The 21,607-nt window shown below is 46.7% G+C and overlaps 1 protein-coding gene and 1 long non-coding RNA gene across 2 annotated transcripts in view; one reads left to right on the top strand and one right to left on the bottom strand.

Moving 5' to 3' along the window:
• Rapgef5 (Rap guanine nucleotide exchange factor 5) overlaps positions 1–21,607 on the bottom strand; it is a 205,551-nt gene that overhangs the window by 140,474 nt on the left and 43,470 nt on the right. The window contains exons 4-6 of the mRNA XM_021642613.2: positions 17,281–17,402; positions 15,839–16,007; positions 7,172–7,238 (exon numbers count right to left, since the gene is read on the bottom strand). Of these exons, the coding sequence (XP_021498288.2) occupies positions 7,172–7,238; positions 15,839–16,007; positions 17,281–17,402 (358 nt within the window). The remainder of the gene's footprint in view (positions 1–7,171; positions 7,239–15,838; positions 16,008–17,280; positions 17,403–21,607) is intronic.
• Positions 1,370–7,630, top strand: LOC132655315 (uncharacterized). Its single transcript, XR_009593170.1, has 5 exons — positions 1,370–1,566; positions 1,680–1,766; positions 1,921–2,019; positions 5,484–5,607; positions 6,938–7,630. It is a non-coding gene; the product is annotated as an uncharacterized LOC132655315 (long non-coding RNA).

The following is a 21,607-nucleotide window of genomic DNA, read 5'->3' as shown; positions in this document are numbered from 1 at the left end:
CTCCAGCTAGGACTGCATGAGTACGGCCCTTCCGGCTTCCTGTGTCTTGTTAACTCACTGTGTGTGTAATCTATCTCGCGCACGCCTCTCTCCAGCGCAATACCACACCAAACTGCAACAGTGCACAGAAAGCACCCACTGGATCCTTGTGCAAGCTGGATGCCCCGTTCTTGTCTCTTGACCGTTTCTCAATTGGGAAAAACACACACACACACACATAAATACACGCACGTACACACACATATGTGTATAGTCACCATTCTTTTTTCTTTTAAATGGCTTTTGGAGACAATCTTGCACAGCCTAGACGTGCCTCACGGTCACTCGCTATTTGAGGCTGGCCTTGAAGTCCCAGTCCTCATGCCTCTGCCTCCCAGGTGCTGACATTACACGTATGTACCACCCTTCTGGCTTGAACATATGTCCTTTCTCGTGAGGGAAATGCTGAGGGTTGAACCAAGTGCCTTTAGCATGTATTCTATGTGTGAACTGTCCCAAGACTTTGAACAGGTTAAATGAGATGGGGACATCGGGCCCAGGACAGTAAGCTAAATAGCACACGTGGTACTGCTCCACAGACCATGTCCTCAGAGGTAAAATTTCATTAGATTATCGTATCTGCGTAGGCTAAGACATTTTCTTTTAAACTAGAGAGGGAGATTTAGAAATTAACTTTCCTTTAATTCTTTAAAGATGTATTCATTATGTTTTCCATGAATGAGTGTTAGGCCCACATACATACATGTGCACTGTATCTGTTCCTGGTGCCTGTGGAGGTTGGAGGAGTGACAGATGGTGAGGAGCTACCATGTGCATTTTGGAAACTAAACACAGGTCTTCTGCAAGAGCAGCCAGTGCTTCTAACCACTGAGGCAGTCTCCAGACCCGGGAAGTTAATTTTCTGAGGCTGCTCATATGTGTGCTGAGAGCTGCATTATATGGGGCTTGGGTCATCTTACCAGGAAGAAGAAAATGTACTTGATGTGCAATATAACGTAAGAGTGTGTGTGTGCAAGCACACACAGCATAGAAGAGTATCTGCTTATGAGGCATCCCTGAAAAAGCCGACCTAACAGAAACAGTGCAGGGAGAATTTCCGTATCTTTAAAAACAGTTATGCTGTGTAAATATGTTTTCCTGTTTCTGTTTTAATCCCAGTGTGGGATCTGGGGCTGCTCCAGTTTGTGCACAGGCATTAACTGTGACTGTCTTATGCACTAGCAGGGCCATGATCTGCCAGTTACAGATAGTTTAACTCTGAGGACTCTGAAGAGGGAAAAATGCCAGAGCCCAGAAAAAGAAGAACACTCCAAAAGGAAGGAAGAGGAGGGAGGAGGAGGAGGAAGAGGAGGAGGCTGCTTCTCTCCCTGCTCCTACCTCCACTGCTGTTGGCTTGTTCTGCTGCTCCTTTTGCTGTTACATTTGCTATTGCTGGTTTGCTGGACCTCTGGATATCCTAATGACGAAGACTGGACTTTCCCCAAGAAACTACAGCCTGAATCAGCAGGAAGTAGTCTGAAGAGACCTATGTCCCTTTCCTCTCTAATCTCCTAACTCTCCTACCTGGTATTGGGGTATTGGGAGGGATTGGGGTGGAGAAGAGTAGATATAAGTAGATATATGAAACCAATAAAATAGATGAAACAAATATGCTAACAAAATCTTACTCCTCTCTCCAGGTGGCCCCGGAAATCTTCAGACCACAGCCCAGTGGCCTCTAAACATTACAGCAGGAAGAAGGCCGCACTCACACACAAGTAGGGAAGGTAGGACAGACCTATGGATTCTTAAATACAAACAGAAATACCGCCAGAAATGTGCCGTCAGCCCTCTACCCCCAGCTACACCCCAGCTCCCCTGGTGCCGCTATCACTTGAAACCAGCTCTGGCCTGGGGGCCTTACTTGACACCTCCTCACAGGCTCAATCCATCTCTGCAGTTTACATGGTGTCAAATGCACCTCTGAAAGCACCAGAGCCAAACTGAGGATTCCCAAGAGGAATTTCATATTTCCCACAGGTAAAAGTATAAGGCGATGCAACGTGTGTGATCTGGAGGCAGCCAGACAGAAGGTCAGTCATTCAGGGTGCGGAGGGGACTCACTGTTGATCTCTGAGTACACAAGCTCACTCAGGTTGGTGAGAGAAGTAGGGAAGGAGATCAGCTACATTCCATTTCTCCATCCCCGGAAGGGAGAGGGGGGCAACTGGAGGGGGGGGTGGAAATGAAGTGTTTGCATTTTAAAGTCACTGCTCAAAGTGTTTAAAAACAATCACATGGCTGTGCTCATTCGCACTCACCCCACCCTGGTGAGGGTTACTTCCTGGCATGGCTGGTTTGGCCTAAACCCTGAACAGGCTCTACTATCCTACTTTCTTAAAGAACCAGGTAATCTAACCTGTGCTATTGCTGCTCATATAATGCTGCCAGTGTGAAATTTCACACACACACACACACACACACACACACACACACACACACACACACACGTGGCCATTGCTGGGCTGAGGATGGCACCAAAAACCAACAAAATAAATAACTGATGACAACAGCTAAAGCTCCGTCACCACCATGCTCAGGTACTCCTGAGAAAGAAAATTCTCTAACATTTCAAATTCAAATGGTTGAATTATCAGAGATTAAAGAAATGCCAGGTATTTTAATGCAGCAAGACAGGGCAAAGAGAGCCCTACAAGGGATGACACAAGACAAAGGGAAGGGACAAGACACAGCCTTGGACTTCCACAGTAAGCCACGCCTACAGGACAACAGCTTTCATTAGGACCTGCCTCTTGCCGGGTTGCTAACAAGTCCTTTTTAAGAGACGTGTGAGGGAGAGAAAGCAGACAGGCTATGAGAAACTAGGACCTAGCTCACGGTGGTAACTTTGGATCATTTTACCTGTAAAGTAGGATCCAAATGAAGGATACATGAGAACAGGACTTTTAACAGGAAAGGAAGATAGACATCCCAGGAGAACAAGTGACATGACCCCAGCACAACCATGGACACTGGCTCAGTTGGTGCTCTATTGCTGTGGAGAGGCTCCATGTCTGTGAAGTCTTATAAAGGAGGCATCAAACTGAGACTTGCTCACAGGTGCAGAGGGTTAGTCCACTGTCATCATGGCAGGAAGCATGATGCCTGCAGGCAGACATGGTGCTGGAAAAGCTGACAGTTCGTTCTGTTTCTGGATCCATAGGCAACAGGAAGAGAGAGACACTGGGCCTGGCTTGGGCTTCTAATTAAAGCCCACCCCAGTGACACACTTCCTCCAACAAGGCCACAACTCCAAGTACTCTAATGATAAGCCACTCTCATAACTAAGCATCAGAGCATATGAGCCAATGAGGGCCATCTTATTCACCCCCTACTTTCTACTCCCGGCCTTCATAGGCTTGTGGCCATATCCTAATGCAAAATGCATTCAGTTCAACTTCAAAAGACCAAGTAGTCTGTAACAGTCTCATCAATACTGTTTAAAAGTCCAAAGTTCAAAGTCTCTTCTGAGACTCACACAATCGCTTTCCTTTAATCTCCTGTAAAATCAAAATGAAAAAGCAGATCACATACTTCCAGCAGTGAACAGGATATACGCTACTATTCCAAAAGGGAGGAAAAGGAACATAGTGGGGAAATACTGGACCAAAGAAAGACAGAAAACCAGCTGGGTAAATTCTTCACTTCTGTGTCTGGTGTCAAGGCATCTGCAGATCCTTTCAGTTTTGCTGACTGCAACATTCAGAACACACCAAGAACAGAGTCATGTGAGAACTCTGAGTGCTTGTGAGAAAACAAGGCCTGAGCCTTGTGACCTCAGTTTCTTCAAAAGCACAGAATTGTTCTTGGAATGTTTCCGTGCTTCACCTCAGTGGCTAAACACGAAACGCATATTTCGTGTAGCAGACAGGAGCAAGTTTACTCCAGCTTGTTATGTACATTCCTCTATGAAAGAGCCACACGTAGTTTGTCCTCATGAGCCTCACTCACACGATTCTTAACCCTCAGAGTATAAATTGTCTGATGCTCTGGATAAAGTCGGCTGCTGCGTGAGACTTCATTCTGTCTCATTTTTGGGCCGCTCTCCTCAGTCCTCACCTCCAGCTAGACAGTCAAGCAGCAGCTGTCCTCTTCTGGGCTGACTCCACACCTAGTCTGCAGTTTTCTGTGGCAGGCATCCCACGGCTCGGTTTGTTCAGCATCGTGGGGTCTCCACGCAGGTAGGCCTCTGACAGGTGTCAGGCCGCAGCGGCTTTCCTCAGTCACAGATGCTGACCCCACATTCTCTTTCTCATATTCCTGACTCTCAGGCCGGAATCACGTGGCTGAAGCTGCCAAGTTCTGCTGCTCGATGGAGCTGCAGCTTGGCCTCCTCCTTCAAGCACATTTTCAACAGCCTTCTTTTTTTGATGCTTTTCTTCATTTCTAAAGCTTTTCTTTAATTCCTTTCACAAACTGGAAGCTTAGCTGGGTGGGGTCTTGCCCTGAAGCCACCGCTCCCTTTATTCCATTTGGCGTCAGGCTAAATGGAATTAAAACTTTTTAATCTTCTTTTGCACTAGACTTAGCTCTGTTACATTTTCTATAATCTGTTTCTCCTCTAACTGTACATTTTGTATTTTTCCTTTTCATTATAGATCTGTGTAAGAGTGACCAGTATAAACACCTGACAGAGTCCCTATGAGACTGTCCTGAAATCTCTGCCAATGCTATTAATCCAAAAACTCTTCAATTTAGCCACAGTCAGATTTTTTTTTTTAAAGCAGGGCAGGAAACAGCCACATTCTTTGCCAGAATATTACAAGAATTGTCTCTAAGCTACTTTCTAATATTTTCTTCTGAAACCTCTTCAGCTGGGTTTTCAAAATCTATATTTCTCTCAGCACCTGTCTTCCACAATCTTACTAGTACAGCCCATTAAGCCCATTAAACACATTCACCTGTTTTTCCAGTGCAAAGCCCCCAAGTCCACATTCTGCCAATAAGCAGCATAGTCAGGCCTGTCACAGCAATACCCCACTCCCGATAACCAACTTCTGTGTTAGTGTTTGATTGCTATGAAGAGACACCATAACCATGAAAATCTTATAAAGGAAAGCACTTAGCTGAGACTTGCTCTCAGGTTCGGAGGTTTAGTCCACTGTCATCATGGCAGGAAGCATGGTGGCAGGCAGACATGGTGCTGGAGAAGCTGAGAGTTCTACATCTGGATCCAGAGGCAGCAAGAAGAGAGAGGCACTGGGCCTCACTTGGGCTTCTGAGTCTTCTGACACACTTCCTTCAACAAGGCCACACCTCCCACCTGCTCTCAAGCAGGGCCACCCTCTGATGACTAAGCATTCAAATATATGCGCCTAGGGGCCCTATTCCTGTTCAGCCAGCACAGGCACCGAACAGGACTGATAAACAGTACCGAACGCTGCTGATAAACTGATACACCACAATAATTAAGCATCTGGCTATAACAGCCTCTTTTCTCCCAGGGAAATGTGAAGGAGGCGTTCTGCTCCTGCTTTCTCGGTGGCGTTAACTAACCCCTAGTAGCTTTCCTGCTTGTAAACCAGAAGTGAAGCCAGCGACCTCACAGTTTGTTGGGCATCTTAACAGGTATGTATGCACATGCGCAGACAGTGTCCTTCACACAGTAGTAGACGCAGAGTGAGGTTTACGTACGCACACGCACAGACGGTGCTTCACACAGCAGTAGATGCAGAGTGAGGTTTACGTACGCACACGCACAGACGGTGCTTCACACAGCAGGAGACGCAGAGTGAGGTTTGTAGATGGTACTTGTAATTTTATATAAAACAGGCACTCCTTTCTGTCTACATTTCAACCTAGAAGTACGTCGTTAAATGTTTTCCTAATGCACTGTCAAGATTTCCTTTCATGTAAGGTTCGGTATCAAAGCTCACCACATTAAGTCCAAAATTACTTTTCTACATTCATTCCAGAGTAGCGAAGAATGTCCGTCTTCCACACTGTGCGCAGGTGCTGAGGCCCGGTGCCCCACACGCCATGCAGGCATGCATGACGTGCAACCCAATCAAGCGTCCTTTTCTGCAATTAGCATCTATTAAGGGGTGTCAGGGCTGAGCTCCACCATCAACTTGACACACTTGGAAAGCAGGGACCTCGGTTGGAGAACTGCATATTGCATGTCTGTGGGGCATTTTGTTCACTGGTAATTTGTGTAGAAAGGCCTCATTCCCCGTGTGTAGTTCCAGCCCTGGACACAGCATGGGTTATATAAAAAGGCTGGCTGAGCATGGGCCAGGTGGAGCATGCCAGTAAGCAGCGCCTTTCTGTGGTCTCAGCTTCAGTTCCTCCCACCGGTCCCCACCTTGACTTCCTGACAGGCTGCCCTGCTGAGGGGCAATAAAGCACAAGCTAAAATCAACCCTTCAACCCTTTCCTTCCCAAGCTGGGTTTGCCATGGTGTTGATCAAGGCAGGAGAAGCAAACTAAGTGGACAGTGGTGTGAAGGCAGCCTGCAAGAGTCCCCAGGGAAGCTGGACAGCTTCCCAGAGACTGCCAAGATGAACGGCTGAAGATGTAAACCCCGGAGCTCTAGAGCTGTCAAAAAGGAGCTTTACGATTAGCAGTCACAGCGCCAGGCATGGCGGCACACACCTCTAATCCCATTTCTCCGGAGGCAGAACTGTGAGTTCAAGGTCACCTGTCTACACAGTGAGTTCCAGAGATACACAATGAGAAAGACAGAGAGAGAGAGAGAAAGAGTAAAAGCAATCTAGCATGGACAGCCAGCTTTCACCACAAAGAAAGTCAGAAATTGCCCTGCAGCCAGCAAAGCCACTAACCACTCTTGTCAATGGCCTTACCAAATACAGTGACAATGTTGTAATACCTTATTTAAAAAAACAATGTCGCCACCTTTTGTTGTCTGACATGGTTCCTCATTTTCTCTTTTGGGTAGCAGGGTCCTCCTGTCCCTAGGTTGACTGGACTCCAAGCCTGGGAGCTCTGGGCATAGCAGGACGGCTACACCACCAGACGGACTGTGACGTCACTGGGAGCTACAGCAGGGCTCAGACAAGCAACTCTGCTACCGTGCGATGGGCCTTTCGGAACGGTACGCATCTGTTCCCAGACTGCCTCCACCCGTGGCCTGGTCACATCACCCCCCTTCCATGGAGGGTAACCGTCTTACCGCAGACGTTAGCCGAGCCAGAATTTCATCGCTGCTTTCTTCCGCATCCTCCACTTTCTGGTTAGACCTTTGAGAAAACAACAACAAATTACTCCTGGGCGCTGGTTGCTCAAACTTCAAACTTCAAAATAAAGGGCAAAAAACTGACACTGCCATTATGTCACAAGTGCAAGCGTGCAAATTACACTGTGTTGGCAGAGCCAGAGGCACACAATCCTTTCCCAGCCAACTGTTCGTTAGAATACATGATCCAGTATCTCTTCACATGGACCACCTGAGTTCAGGGGACCTTGTGCTGTTCCCCCGGTGACGTCACAAGGTAAGGCTGGCGCACCTGATCTACAGATACAGTCTCGAAGAGTGCAAGCCAACAGGCCATGCTTAGGTGCTGAATGCCCCTGAATCTAATGAAACCGCAAAGCAATGAAATGTAAATTTTCCACTACATTTGAGTTTCAGCCCAAGCAAATTCACTACGAAATAGTATATTTTAGGACTAATCCCATGGTGGAAATTATAAGTAATACAAAAGAAAAAAAAAAGAATTTTGCTTTTTCAGCCAAAGTGAAGAGGGAAAAAAGTTATGCAAATATCAAGTAATAAATGAGACATGGCAGTACAAGGTTGTTTGGTTTCCGGAAAATCTCCTTTATTATTTACACAAATGTACACAATAACAAAGTCTCTACTTAAAAAAAATCTTATAAATCATATTTTTTTCTAGTTTGGCCAAAGAAGACAATGAGCTAATGATAAATATAATAAAAAAATTGCACACTGGCTCTATTTCCACAAGCTATCCCTGTCAGCACAGCCTGTTTGGGTGAGAGTCTTGGTAATTGAGCCATAGAGCCAAGTATCGGAAATTCTTCGGTGCCGTGATGGATTCCCATCTAGGCAGCAGAGGTGAGTCAGCCCGGCGCAGTCTGGCTTTCTTGCAGCTCCACAGAATGCAGCAGCGCATTCGTCAGAAGGGATGAACTAGTTGACCCATTCTGGCATCGGTTTCCGGCTTCTGTGTTATTTAACCCCTTCTCAGAAAGGAAGTCAGGACCTTCAAGTCTGAGGAAGGAACAAGCCACTACCTTTACAAGAATAGCAAAAGGCAGCTGTGGAGTCCCGCTCAGCTTGTCTCATGCCTGAACTGCTGGCGCAGCAGCCATGTGCCTGAACAGTACCTCACGAAAATCTGCAGAGGAAAGCGGGCATTTTATCTTCGCAAGTCTTCTTAAAAGTCCCCTGCAGACCGAGTATTAAACACAACCCTGATTATTAAAAATTCACATTCCTTAGAAAGAAGGCTGTGCTGAGAAGAGGTATAACCTACACAACTCCAACTTGCATATATGATCTGGCTCGGTACCTGAACAAACCTGACAGGAAATTGAGAACCAAGCACACCACGAAGCACAGCAGCGAACTTAACGGGCTACTTCTGCCCATCTCCACAGCCTGACTGCCTGTGCCTCTCCAGCCTCCTCAGACCCAAGCTGACAGCTTCCTGTGAAAGACTACATTTCCCAGCGTCCCTTGCGGCCAAGCCGTTCAGGAAGGGAGGGACTACGCTGTGGACGTTATAGCCACCTCTATAAGCGACCGTGTACCTGCTCGGAGGCCGAACTAGCGTCCTTCTCCCTGAGCAGAACACAGGCCAGTGCGATGCTCTCCCTGGAGCTGGCTGTACCCCGCCGCCTACTTTCTCCTCCTCGGTCACACGATCTTTTCAGAGCCCACCGCGAACCCTCCGGCCTCTCGGCTTTGAACACTGCCACACATGCCTTGCTTCTCCACCTGCCTTCCAAGCGGCTCTAGGTGCCACGTCCGGTAGCGTGATTTTTCACCCATACGCGGGTGTCAAACACAGGTCTGGTGCAATACGTGAGCACGAGGCTTCCTCGGTCCTGCTTTCTTCACATGTCCTGGCACCCTGCGGCCATCCATCCTTCTGCGCCCAATGCCCTGTCCAGCCAGCAGCCACCCTTTGACAGGCCTTCCTCCAGTCTGCTTCCTTTGCGCCAGGCCCTCAAAGGCTCGCAAATACGTCACTGTAATCACCTTTTAGCCCACCTGAGTGACCGGTCTCTCTCGTTCTTTTCAACCTCCTACAGACACCCCAGATTCCCAGATTAGTCTCCCTGCCTACCGAGAGCAGTGAGGTTTAGACGTAACTGTCTTTCCCTGCTAAGAGGGGCCCCAACTCGGGGCATCCTGGAAGCTGAAGAAGCTCAGGGGGCGGGCTGCTGATCAGAGGCTGGAAAAGCTGGGAAAGCAGCAGGCAACGCCAGTTCCCCTTCTGCTCTCATCACCCCATTTGGAAGCTCATTCCCTGCCCAGCTCGTTAGTAAAATGCCCGAAGGATCCTGCTTGCTTAATACTGCCCAGGAATCTTTGAAAATTCAGATAAATTCTTATTTTACCTATGCAAATATGCAACAGAGCAACTCAGGAAAGACAAGTTTTCACTATCAGATTAAAGAGAAATGAAAGCAGACGTGTGGCAAGGCGACAAGTGTGCAGTCTGCACATTTTCCGTTATTACCAGAACATGCTATTCTGCTCCGTGAACAACAGAGGGAGAAAGACGGGAACTGAGATTCTGGTTGCATGGTCATGAGAGAACCCTGGCCGGAATGCAGTGTGGAGGACAGGGATGCGGCCCTCAGGAAACAGCCCTGGCTGTGGACTTGAGGCTGCTGGAGGCTCCAGGCCAGCAGGTGTTCCCCTGGGAATTCCACGGACCAGGGAGGGCACTGAGTGCTGCAGGCAGGTCTGTAAAAACCTGTGAAATCTAAACTCTGAGTTCTACTGTGAATGTGGGAATGGCAGGGTCTGTGTTCCTCGTCCCTTGACCCTCTAACATCAAACTACCCATGCCCACGTGACCACAAAAACAAACAGGACGACACAAAGCATAGTGCTCTCTTCCCAGTGTACCACTGTAACTGAGGGCAACAGAGGTCTCTGGTGAGATGCCATCCTTGCCTGCCCAACCTCCTCCCCTCTGCTCCCCCACACACTGAGTCACACTGGTCATCCTGTCTCCATCCTGCAGTACGGCCGGCTCTTCAGGGCGTTCTCCCACTTCTCACGATGCTGATCCCTCCTCTACGAATGTAGTCCCAGCCCTGAAGCTAGACCAGGCCTAGGTCCTCTACAGCCCAGGGTCCCATGAGGAGAGGGAGCCTCAACCGAGCAGTTTTCACAGGCCACACTGACCACGTCCTTCAGGCTGTCTTGACTGATGATGGAGGACCCAGACCACCATGTGCTGCGTCGTCTCTAGGCTCGACTAGTGACTAAGAAAGCTATCAATGTGGGCTAGGGAGGAAGCCAGGAAGCAGTGTTCACAGTTTCTGCATTAGTCCCTGCTTGACTTCCTGCCCTGTTTTCCCTCAGCGATGGGCTGTGACTGGACCTACAAGCCAAACCTTTTCCTCCCTGAGCTGCTTTTGGCCAGTGTGTTTTATCACAACAGAAAGCGAATGAGAACAGCCTTGCTGTGCTCACACATCCTTAAGCGACCCCCTACCTCATCCAGATGAAGTGCAAATCCTCTTTTCTTCAGAAACATATAGCTAATAAGGCCGAATCTGTTTGAGGGAGACTTCCCTGTTTGATTTCAACAGTCGGTAGTAATTAGCATAACCACTCATGTTGGATTCCCACAACTTGCTCCTCTCACAATGAAGTCTAGATGCTTCAGCCAACATCTTCCCATCCCCTACACAGAACACTGGCATGCTGGGAAGGACCATCCATTTAACAAAGCAAATACCTATGGGGAAAGAAAGTAAACTAGAAAAGCAAGATTGTTTTTAATATAATGAATACAAGCTGACATCTTCAGAGTCTATTTTCAATCATTAGATGGCTAGTTATGCTGAGGAAAGACATTTTCTGAGCAGCAATAAACTGTGATTGTCATGGGCTTCCTAGGCCCAGGGGCACAATGATAAAAACCAATCTAAATCAGAATAAAATTGGGTATCCTTGGACCTCTTTTTCACATTTTATTTTGGGGATTTTAAGATAAATCCCTACCACTATTTCAAATGCTAATACAAGCAACCACAAAAGTCCAAATTTTGTTATAATCCCTGTACTACTCTCAAATATAGATGCGGTCTAATAATGACAAGCAATCTGTTCCCACACCTGGAATGAGCCTTGTCTATAAACCATGGAAATGTTGGGGAGCTCAGCATCTCCATGGCTGCAGGAGTAATAGAGATAAATGGAAACCTTCTTCACCTGTAATCCAAATGCAAAAGAATATAGATTTGTTTACCCAGTGTTTTCTTCCTCTCCATATGCCCCAAGAATCTAATCAGGGTAAGTCAGAAGTGCAGAACGCAGACTGGGACAAGATGAACGGCAGACCTGAACTTGAACCCCCAGGTCAGAGCCAGGAAGCACATACTGCACAGAAAGTAGGTTTCTTGTGCTGCTTATAGGTGTCAGAAACTAGGGGAGGGGAGAAGAGTGAGCGGGCGGGAGGGAGCCCCACAGGTAGGCAGTGCCTTTATACCGGTACCTCAGCAGCATGAGGACCTGCAGTTTAGAAGTCCCTGCTGTGGAGGTGGTGCTAAATACACCAGCTCAAGTACAAAAAGCAGGGATAATAGAAGACTCAACTCCCCACACTTTGTGTTTAGAGGTCAGGGTTTTGAAAGTGTTTTACTATAAGTCAGGCATGGCCCCCCTGAATATACAGAGACCGGCAAATCTGCAAAACAACTCTATGAAATGACAGTTTGTTACAGCTCCCAGGAGGAGGGAACGGGGCACACCAAGGGTCTACAAGAGGAAGCCCCAGAATGAGCAAGACGAGGTGAGGAGAGAAGCTGCTGGCAAGAGCAGGAGGCAACGTGAGGCAAGATTAAACGAGATGAAGAAGGGCTGTTTCCTCTAGTGTCACCTCATGGGGGAACAGGGGCCGTCCCCAGTTGCCTGGTACTTGAGTCCACAGAGCACCAGGTGGGTGGAAAGCCCAAACCAAGCCACTGGAACATGGACTTCCACTGGTTGGTCCACATATGGAAAGGTCTTACACATGTGAGTTCTTTCTACCACATGAATTGACTGGTCTTTGGAAGGGCATCTCCTCAGGGTCAAGGAAGGCCCCAAGCTGCCTTGGAACACAGAGTCCACAGAGCCAGAGAGGACCCATAAGCAGTTCAGCCAGAAAGACGGCAGAGCTAACAGACGAGGAAGCATGTGCAGTGGCTGCCTTCGAAAGAACAGGAGTCAACAGGCCGAAGATGCTGGCCAGTCCAGTAGAACCAGGACTGCAAGTCAACCACTTCATTTAGCAACCCAGGCCTGCAGTCACCACAAGGAACCTTGTGGTGGAAAATGCCTCCTCTCCAACAAGCAAGACTACATCTCCAAATGGCCCCTCGCTACCCACCTTATCCCCCAGAGCATCCTGCAGAAGATCAGGGAAAGAAGCAGACACGGTATTTGAATAACTTTACTGTATTAGAGCAAAAATAGGAACTCCCTGGCTGCCCACAGAAACGTTCATGGAGATAACAGACACCAGATACCCTAGCAAAAAAAACCACAAAAATCTATGTTTTTCTTTATATACCTCTGCATAGTCTGAGATGAGCATTAGCAATCCTCAGCAAGTCTTTTGATAGCATAAATGTTAATGTAACTGGAAGGTTCTGGCTTTATGTATTCAAGGGTCAATGACAGACTGTTCGGAGCCCAGCCTCTTCACCCTGGGAAGCCGAGGGATACCATACTACAGCCGAGGTGACCTTGGCTTTGCAAAGCGTCAGCTCTTGAGCAGATTGTTACTAGAAGAACCACCATGCGAGTCCTAATGGAACTATTACGCTGTCTTTCTGGAAACTGTTAATCCCTCAGTCTTCACTCCTTTCCTCTCCTCCCACCAATAACAAGAAGCGAGCCTTAGGAAGAAGTTCACTCTAGTAACTTAACTTAGGCGTCTGTCTGAACGAGGCGCTTTAACTAGTCTCATTCCCTGAGACTATATATGCTGACAATCAACTCAGTCCTTTCAAATTATCTCTTTTGGGGGAATTAAGAACTATTTCATTGAGAGCCGGATATTTGTTTCCTCAAAGTGGATAGCAGGCTTGCACACCTCCTTCTTTTTCCTGCTGTAGACATTCTTTTTTAAGTTATAAAATTGCCTCTATTTTTCTTTTCAGAAACACACAGAGAACAGATTTGTGTTTATAGAGGGACACTGAGTGGTTTTCTGGCATCATTTTAAAGTCATTTACAAAGGATGGAAATTAGGGGGACCTATCATGGAACTGCATAGGTAGACCTTAATAGCTTGCATATATCAAAAGGTTATTTAAAGCACCTCAGGATGGGAGTGTAGCTCATAAATGGAAAACAAGAAGCAAAAGGACTTCAGAGGGCATTTCAGTTATGAGGAATAAAAGCAAAATAACATAAGCCTAAGAATGACTTAGAAGAATGGATCTTTAAACTATCATTACCAACAAGAGCAGTGCGTTACCAAATCCAGGTCCAACACACCCAAGGCCATCAGGGAAACTTCACAGGCAAGGCAGGACTTGGGCTCCCCCTGGAGGGTTGGGCAGAACTTAACAAGGAAAAAGGCAGAGGAGGGAGCAGAGCAGGACATGACAGTCCAAGTTGGCTGGAAGTGGAAACCATGGAGATTTCCAGGTCAAAGCCAGAATTATAAGGAAAGTATGTGAAGGAGCCAGGGAAGGTGTGATGGCCATTCAGCCACAAGGGACGACGTCCTGGGCATCTTTTCTCTGACCATCCTTTATTCTGAGTGGGCTAGCTCAAAGCCTGGCTTTCAGAAATCCACAAACATTCCACTGCTGCACAGAAGCTGGCCCATAGTTGTAATTCAGGGAGGATATATCTCCTCTCTGTAGAAGAGAAATATGACTTAGCAACTTTGTTCTTCTATGCATGGTACTCATAATAAGAATAAACAGGTTCTTAAGTCTTCAATGACCACTTTTTAGTGACTGTGACCAAATGGACAAAACTTGCTGATGAACATGACATTCTAGAGTTGGTCACCTTAGGACCTGATATTTGTATCCACAGTAATCAGTATAACAAAAGACTGGAAGCAACCTGGAATTGATACTAAGGCTTGAAGTTTTACAAATAACTGCCACTTTTAAAATTAGGGCCGGTTAAAAATTCGCTCATCACATGACTGTCTCACTCACTGGGGAGGGACAGGAGCTCAAGCCACACCTTGCAAGGTTATTCACCACCCGCCTGCCTCCCTCAGGCTGAGCACGAGCAGGGATCTCCACAGCAACAGCAGGGGACAGGGGATGGTAGAAGGCGGCTGTTAGAGACCGGCAGTCCTTCAGGGCTCCTCCGTCATCACGGCTGTGTCTGACTAAATGCACGTCGCTCCTTCTGAGAGTCGTTGGGACTTACTGGAGCACCTAGACCTCTTCTAGATACATCTGACCTCGACACCGAGCATGTTGCAATAAAGGACATTCCGTATGCCGCTGATCCAGCCTTGGGGTCCACACTGCTGCTGCACGGCCTCTGTCAGCGGTGGTGGTGACAAGCCATAATCACTTCACAGCTGTCTTCACACTCCCTTAACTCATGCCTACAACTCTCAGAAAGGAGTGCTAGAACGATTCAATAACTTCAAGGACACATCATGGTGGTGTAAAGAGCTGAGGTGACAAAGCTACACAGTATAAATTCTACCTCTAAAACTACACTCGCTACTTGTGTGACCCTGGACAGGATACTTGACATCTGAGCCTGTTTCCTCACTCATAAAATGGAGATTAACGGTAACTGTCTTAAAGTATCTTTCTGAAGTCAGGCAGAAAATGTAAGGCCATTTGTTTAGTGCAGTGCCTGACGTGAACTATATTCCTGACACCCAACCTTTCTATCAGAAATGTATTATTAGTATAAGACTTTCCTTGGCAAAAGGTCTAAGTTAACTCTCCAGCAGTGTCACTTTTAGCTAATAAGGGAAAGCTCTGTTACGGTCACAGGAGCGCATATCTCCGAAGCTATAGTGTCACCTGAGAAGTAAGGACAGTTCCCCCACCTTAAGAGTCAACAGCGGGGGCAGCGTTCTGAAACCTGGAGAGCTCTAAGCGATTCAGCTGACATTTCAGTCTGCACCTCCCTTCTGAAATAAGCTTGTCACTATCACCGTGGATAAGCAAGGCATGTCAGGACTCAAGAAAGCCACTTCTAATTAAGTTCAACCATGCGGTGATTCACCACCTTCATGTGGTAGTGATTCACATGTTTTCATTTGCTGAATATTGCTTCTAGATTATTTTCAGAAAGGTCTCAAGCTCCTCAGCACAGTCACGACTTAGACAGTGGATAAGGTATGAGTTATTATTATTTCATTCCACCTTCAGCCCAATCATATGTTTATATCGGATTTAGATCATCGGCTCATTAGAAGCATCACAGAACAGCTGGTGGAACAAGCAGGCCTCGGATCAGGAGTGCAGTGGAGTCACGTAGGCACCAGAATGAGTCTGCAGCGAGGTGTCTTACCTTTCTGAACTTGTAAACAGCATTCCTACCACTCAAACAAGGCAGTGACTGAAGGCCCAGAGCACAGTCCCAGGGTAAAGGAAACGTTTTCCAAGAAAGAACAGTTTCCAGCGCACCCAGTTGCCTACTCACAGGCCACAGGTGCCAGCTCTCGCAGGGACGAGATGCACAAGCTGCAACAACAGCCTCACGCCCTTCTGCCATTCTTCTTCCCTTTCAAATTCACAGTATAAGTAGCTGCATTCATCCGAAGAAAACTGGTAGAAAACATAATTATCTTGAAAGTATACATGTTGGTCCACTGTTGGAAGCAAACAAACAAAAACGTTATGTTTTAGAGTCATAAATCAAACAAATGGAAAAGCCAATAATTAGGGAGAAACCCAAGGCAAGACCGTTATCGTACATCTGAACTTTATTCATGCTTACATCCTCAACACCACTAAAGGAACTGGCTAGTCAATTTCACTGCTTGAGCTTTGACCGAAACATTCGAATATACCTTGCATTTTCTCCTTCACAGACAAGTGCTGGTCAAAGCAATGTCCACTCACAGAGAATGAAGCAATGCCACACAGACAAAGCACAGTGAGTTTCAGTTAGCAAAACTAGTGGCTCTCAACTGGGGGTGACTATGGTCCTGCTTCAGGGGACACCTGACATCTACGGATATTTTCGGTAATCACAGTGAAAGGGTGTGCTACAGGCATACAGAGGAAAAAAGAAATGCTGCCAAAATCCTTTATGTACAGAACAGTTCCCGACAACAAAGAACTGTCTAACTCAAAACACCAACACTGTCAATGTGGGGAAATCCCATTTTAAAGGAATCAAAAGCTAGAGAAGGTTCCAAAAGGCATTTTTTCCTAACCAGAAACCCGGTGCTAGTCAACGAGCCAATAATAGGTCCACTCCTCAAAAGCAGTGAGCTGACTTTCTAAATGAGAGCATTAGGTCTGGGCGCGCCCAACATGATTACAACCATGTCCCGTCTACACCACTCTTTCACAATGACACCAAGTGTGGTGGCCCTCAATATCATCCAGAGAGACCAGGGCTTCTCAGTCCCAGGCAGACCCGAGATACTAAGATAAAGAACAGCCCTTCAACTACCTGCGCTTGACTAAGAAGGGAGAGGCTGCTGTCAATCTTAGCCTCTACTTAAACATCATTTTCTGCCCTAACTGAACAGCTGGTGCAAGCAGCTCACATATCTACACATCATGATCATTCAGTTAAAATGGCACACACACCACATACATCAAGATAAGTCATTCACTTGAAGCAATTCAGCAAAAGCGAGGTCATGAGCAGAGGAGACAGCAGTGAGGAAGGCAGAGACTTCCACAGGTCTAAGTCAAGGACAACCAACAAGGACCTAGTAGTTGGCAAGAACGTGTAAGGAAGACAAATGAGTCCAAAATGACCTGTCACTCTGACTTAGACAAGAAGAACGTAAACATTTACCCTCAGAAACAATTTCTACTCAGATTTTAACATCTGGAAGATCAAGTGTGTGTTGATCTAGCCATTTAACAGAGCGGTGATTGTGTCTTCAACGACCAAATACCCACCTGACGACATAATCCCCATATCCAGGAGGAGCTGCCAGACACCGATGGCCATCGATCTACACTGGACAAAAGGGCAGTGCTCCAGAAGCCAGTCCACCAGCTCGGACCCCACACAGCTTCTCCTGGACAAAGCAAAGCCGCGAGCAGTGAGAAAAGCAAACAACAACAACAACAGAGTGATTGGAGCATTCCCTTCACCGGCTCTTTCTAAGATACCCAAGCTAAGGGGAAAATGGCATCACTCTTGCTCTTCTTAATTCCAGTTAATGCTACACATTGCTTCTTTGGGATTAAGAATAAAATCCACTCACACATTTTAAGCTACCTGACACAAAGCAATGATGTATCTTTCTCTGAGAATAATACCTACCCCTGCTACTCTGCCACTGCAGTGTGAGTTCTAGACAATGAGAGAATGTGTGTGTGTCTTAACAGTAATCCCCAGAAGTTTGAAGAGCCCACGGCAGTGCTCACTTGTTGAACAAATGGAGAAATGAAACGAGCAGTGTCAGTACCTGAACGCTACTCCGAGGCAATGAGGCCAGTTCCAGGTTACCATTAAAATGATAGAAAGAGAAGCGTCAGACACATGGATTCTTTTAAATGAGAACACCGGTGGCAAGAAAACAGGCAATTTGGACCAAATAGTCAATATTAACTTCTAATCCTATGGGATGCCTTTCATGTTGAGAGTGGTAATTAACTAATTTCTCAGAGCTTCCTCCAGTTAGCCAGCATCTCTGGCCTCTGAAAGCACTTTGGTCAATGGGTTAAATACTGTGTCGTCTTTCTCCCTTCACATGCTCAGAACACTGAGGCTCGACAGCCTTTTCTGGGTGTCTGAAACCACCCGGAGCACAGAAGCCCACAATACATTTACAAACAAAGCCTGCACGTTGCACCAGTAGCTGGATGGTGACTGGACCTATCTAGCCCAGGTAGCTGCGGAGACGTTTCCTAGCCCGGGCCTTCTCAAGAGCACTGTGCTCAGCAGGCGGAGAAGGAAGCGCACAGGTGCTGTCACCTGGAGATCCTGACCTGGATGGAAACTGAGACAGCCACTGCTGTCACAGCCCTCTCACGTCGCTGGTGACCACAGACCCTCTAGCCGTCCTCTCTCCCTAGGAAGGGTTCATCCCTTTTGAGGCACAGGCTTGGAACAAATGTATAAAAGCACAGAATTGCCATGACAACCTTGATGGGAAACTGGGTACCACGCCCAACAAGCCATGTGGTCCCTTTCTGCCCCTCCCTAAGTCTCATTATTATGTTTTAAATTGCTCTTACCATCCATCTGACCAGGAAAACATTAAAGACAAAGAGAAATTCTGTCCTTAATATCCTTAAAGCAAATAAAATGAGATGAGCTGTTATGCATGTAATTTCAAATCCCCTGACTTGCTCACCAGATCTAAACAATCCAGTTAAATATCTAAACCTGCAGGCAGAGAGGGGCAGAAAGGATGAAAACCGAGATTACTGAAGCAGAGTGGTCTAAACACAGCCAGCAGCTCTTAGCCGCTGTAGTTTCAGTCTTGTGCAGCATACAGAGGCCACAAGGTTCATGCTGATCTACCCAGAGTTGTGATACCAGGTAGTGACACTGCCATATGAAGGTGATGAGCTACAGGCCATGTGACCCTGTGCACACCCTCTGTGTACAGATCCTGTGTGCAGACCCTGATCCTGTGTGCAGACCCTGATCCTGTGTGCAGACCCTGTGTACAGATCCTGTGTACAGACCCTGTGTACAGACTCTAATCCTGTGTACAGATCCTGTGTGCAGACCCTGATCCTGTGTACAGATCCTGTGTGCAGACCCTGATCCTGTGTGCAGATCCTGTGTACAGATCCTGTGTGCAGATCCTGTGTGCAGACCCTGATCCTATGTGCAGATCCTGTGTGCAGATCCTGTGTGCAGACCCTGTGTACAGATCCTGTGTGCAGATCCTGTGTGCAGACCCTGATCCTATGTGCAGATCCTGTGTGCAGATCCTGTGTGCAGACCCTGATCCTGTGTGCAGATCCTGTGTGCAGACCCTGTGTGCAGTGCATTCTATCCATCTCTGGGGTGAAAATTTTCTTTTTTCTTGACCGCTCCCACCCCTTCCATTTGCAATTAATCTGTGGTAGCACAGATACTAAACTTTAAAATTCAAATGTGCTGGTATTTAGTGCTTCATCTATCTAAGAGGAAATAAGGTTTCAAAAACAAACACGTCCTATAGTTCAAATCTGAATAGAAAGCTTTCAAAGCTTTCGCTGCAGGCTCTTTTCTAAAATGCAGGAAGACGTTACCTCCGTTTGCCACAGACAGATGCAAGTGGTCCATCACAGACAGCATACTAGTGTTTTATATCATCCTAGAACACTAGGCAGCACTTAGGACTACAGAGGAAAAGTAGCTCTTCTTCCGTCCCAACAAAATGCATACTCCTTCCCCCTCTGCTCCTATAACATTACATTCTAGATTGGATGGTTCATTTCCCATTGACTTTATTAAGGTAAGTCTTCAATCAATGCCCACAGAGATCACAATCAAATGAAAACAAAACAAAAACCCCTAGGAACAAAGGTAGATGTCAGTGTAACATGAATTCCTGGCACTTGCTCCCAACTAGACGTGAAAACTTACTTATACAATGTTAGGTTTAAAGAGTCAGCTGTGACTGTATGTGGTGTCATTTGCTTTTGATCTCTGGGTGGCTGGTGTGGGTTTGAACACAAAATGTCCCCTGTAGGATCATATATTCAAATACTTGGTCCCTGGGGTGGTGCTGCTTAGAAAGTGACAGAAATTTTAAAGCAGTTCTCAACCTTCCTAAAGCTGCAACCCTTTAAGGCAGTTCCTCATGTTGGGGTGACCCCCTAACATAAAATTGTGTCATTGCTACGGCGTCACTGTAACTGTCCTCCTGCTATAAACTGAAATATACATGTAATGTGCAGGGTGGCTGAGACGTGACCCCCAAGGCTTCATGACCCACAGCTTGAGAGTGCTCACAGGAGGGAGAACCTCGCCAAGGCTGGGCGCTGAGAGTGCGCAGCCTCCCTTCCACTTCCTTCTCTCGCTTCACGCTTACATGATGTGTTCCCTCAGCTTCTGCTCCAGCCAGCTGCCTCACCCCTCCCTTGCAATCACACCTCAGGTACCACAAGCCACAGCACACTCTTTCTTCCTTAGGCTGGCTGTTGCACTACAGGGTGCACAGCAGCTGGGGTTGTGTGCTCACCTTCCCCACAGGACCAGACTTCTCAACACTCTGTCATGGAGAGGGCAGGGTTGGGAGGGCCCTGAGGGCCCCTTCCTGGGGATGTGTAATCTGCTAACGCTGTCCGGGAAAGGAGAGTCTCTTCCTTCAACGGTCCTAAGGTGCCCGCAAGGCACCGATGCTCCTGGAAGCAAACTCCCAACCACACTCATGGAAACAGCCCTGAAGAAAGTCTCCCTCCCTACCCACAACCAAAAGAAGCACGGCAGCGGAAGGGAGGCTGGTGGGAAACAGGCCCGGGCTCACCTGAGTGTGGCTGAGAAAGAGACAGCAGCAGGGGAGGAGACAAAGTACTGAAATTCACAGCGTACAAGTGTGAATCTCATTATGTTCAATTGGTATCGCTAATAAAACGTTAATTTTATTTGCTGAAACTGGTTATTGTTAAAAGGCATGAGGGAACTTTCTCGAACATAAACAACCTGTGCATCTTAATAATGGTTACACAGGCAATGACTGCATAGGAATATAGCAAATAAAACTTTATTAAGCTTCACACTTAAGAATTGTGTATTTCTGGGGTTGGGGATTTAGCTCAGTGGTAGAGCGCTTGCCTAGCAAGCACAAGGTCCTCAGCTCTGGGAAAAAGAAAAAAAAAAGAATTGTGTATTTCTGTGTATAAATTCTACCTCAAACAGAAGTCTTCTTACTCCAGATATCTGCGAATCAGTATTCCTAGCATCCAGGCCACCATGAGATGTTTCCAATGGAAACATTTGTTTCCTGTGGCCAATGAAAACAACGGGAATAGTAAAATGACATTTTTATAAGTTAACTTTCTATTACTTAACGGAACATCTGTTATTGAGAGAGTATGTCCTTTTTGTGATGTCTCAGTACTGTCCTATCCTGTTATTTTAATGTCATCTCTTTAATTCAGAAAAGTGACAATAAATGGTATTTCTTTTTCTTTTGGTTTTTTGTTATAATTTTCTTTTGACATCATTAGTCTGTCTTCACATAGCAAAATAAAGAGCTGACAGCATATTCCTCTGCACAAGAGTGAAACGCGTTCCCTAAACAACCTCACTGTCGGTCCAGCCATAGAAGACTGG

This window comes from Meriones unguiculatus, chromosome 7, assembly GCF_030254825.1.
Source record: "Meriones unguiculatus strain TT.TT164.6M chromosome 7, Bangor_MerUng_6.1, whole genome shotgun sequence".
In the NCBI taxonomy this organism is placed as follows: Eukaryota; Metazoa; Chordata; class Mammalia; order Rodentia; family Muridae; genus Meriones; species Meriones unguiculatus.
This window is presented reverse-complemented; position numbering and strand designations above follow the sequence as displayed.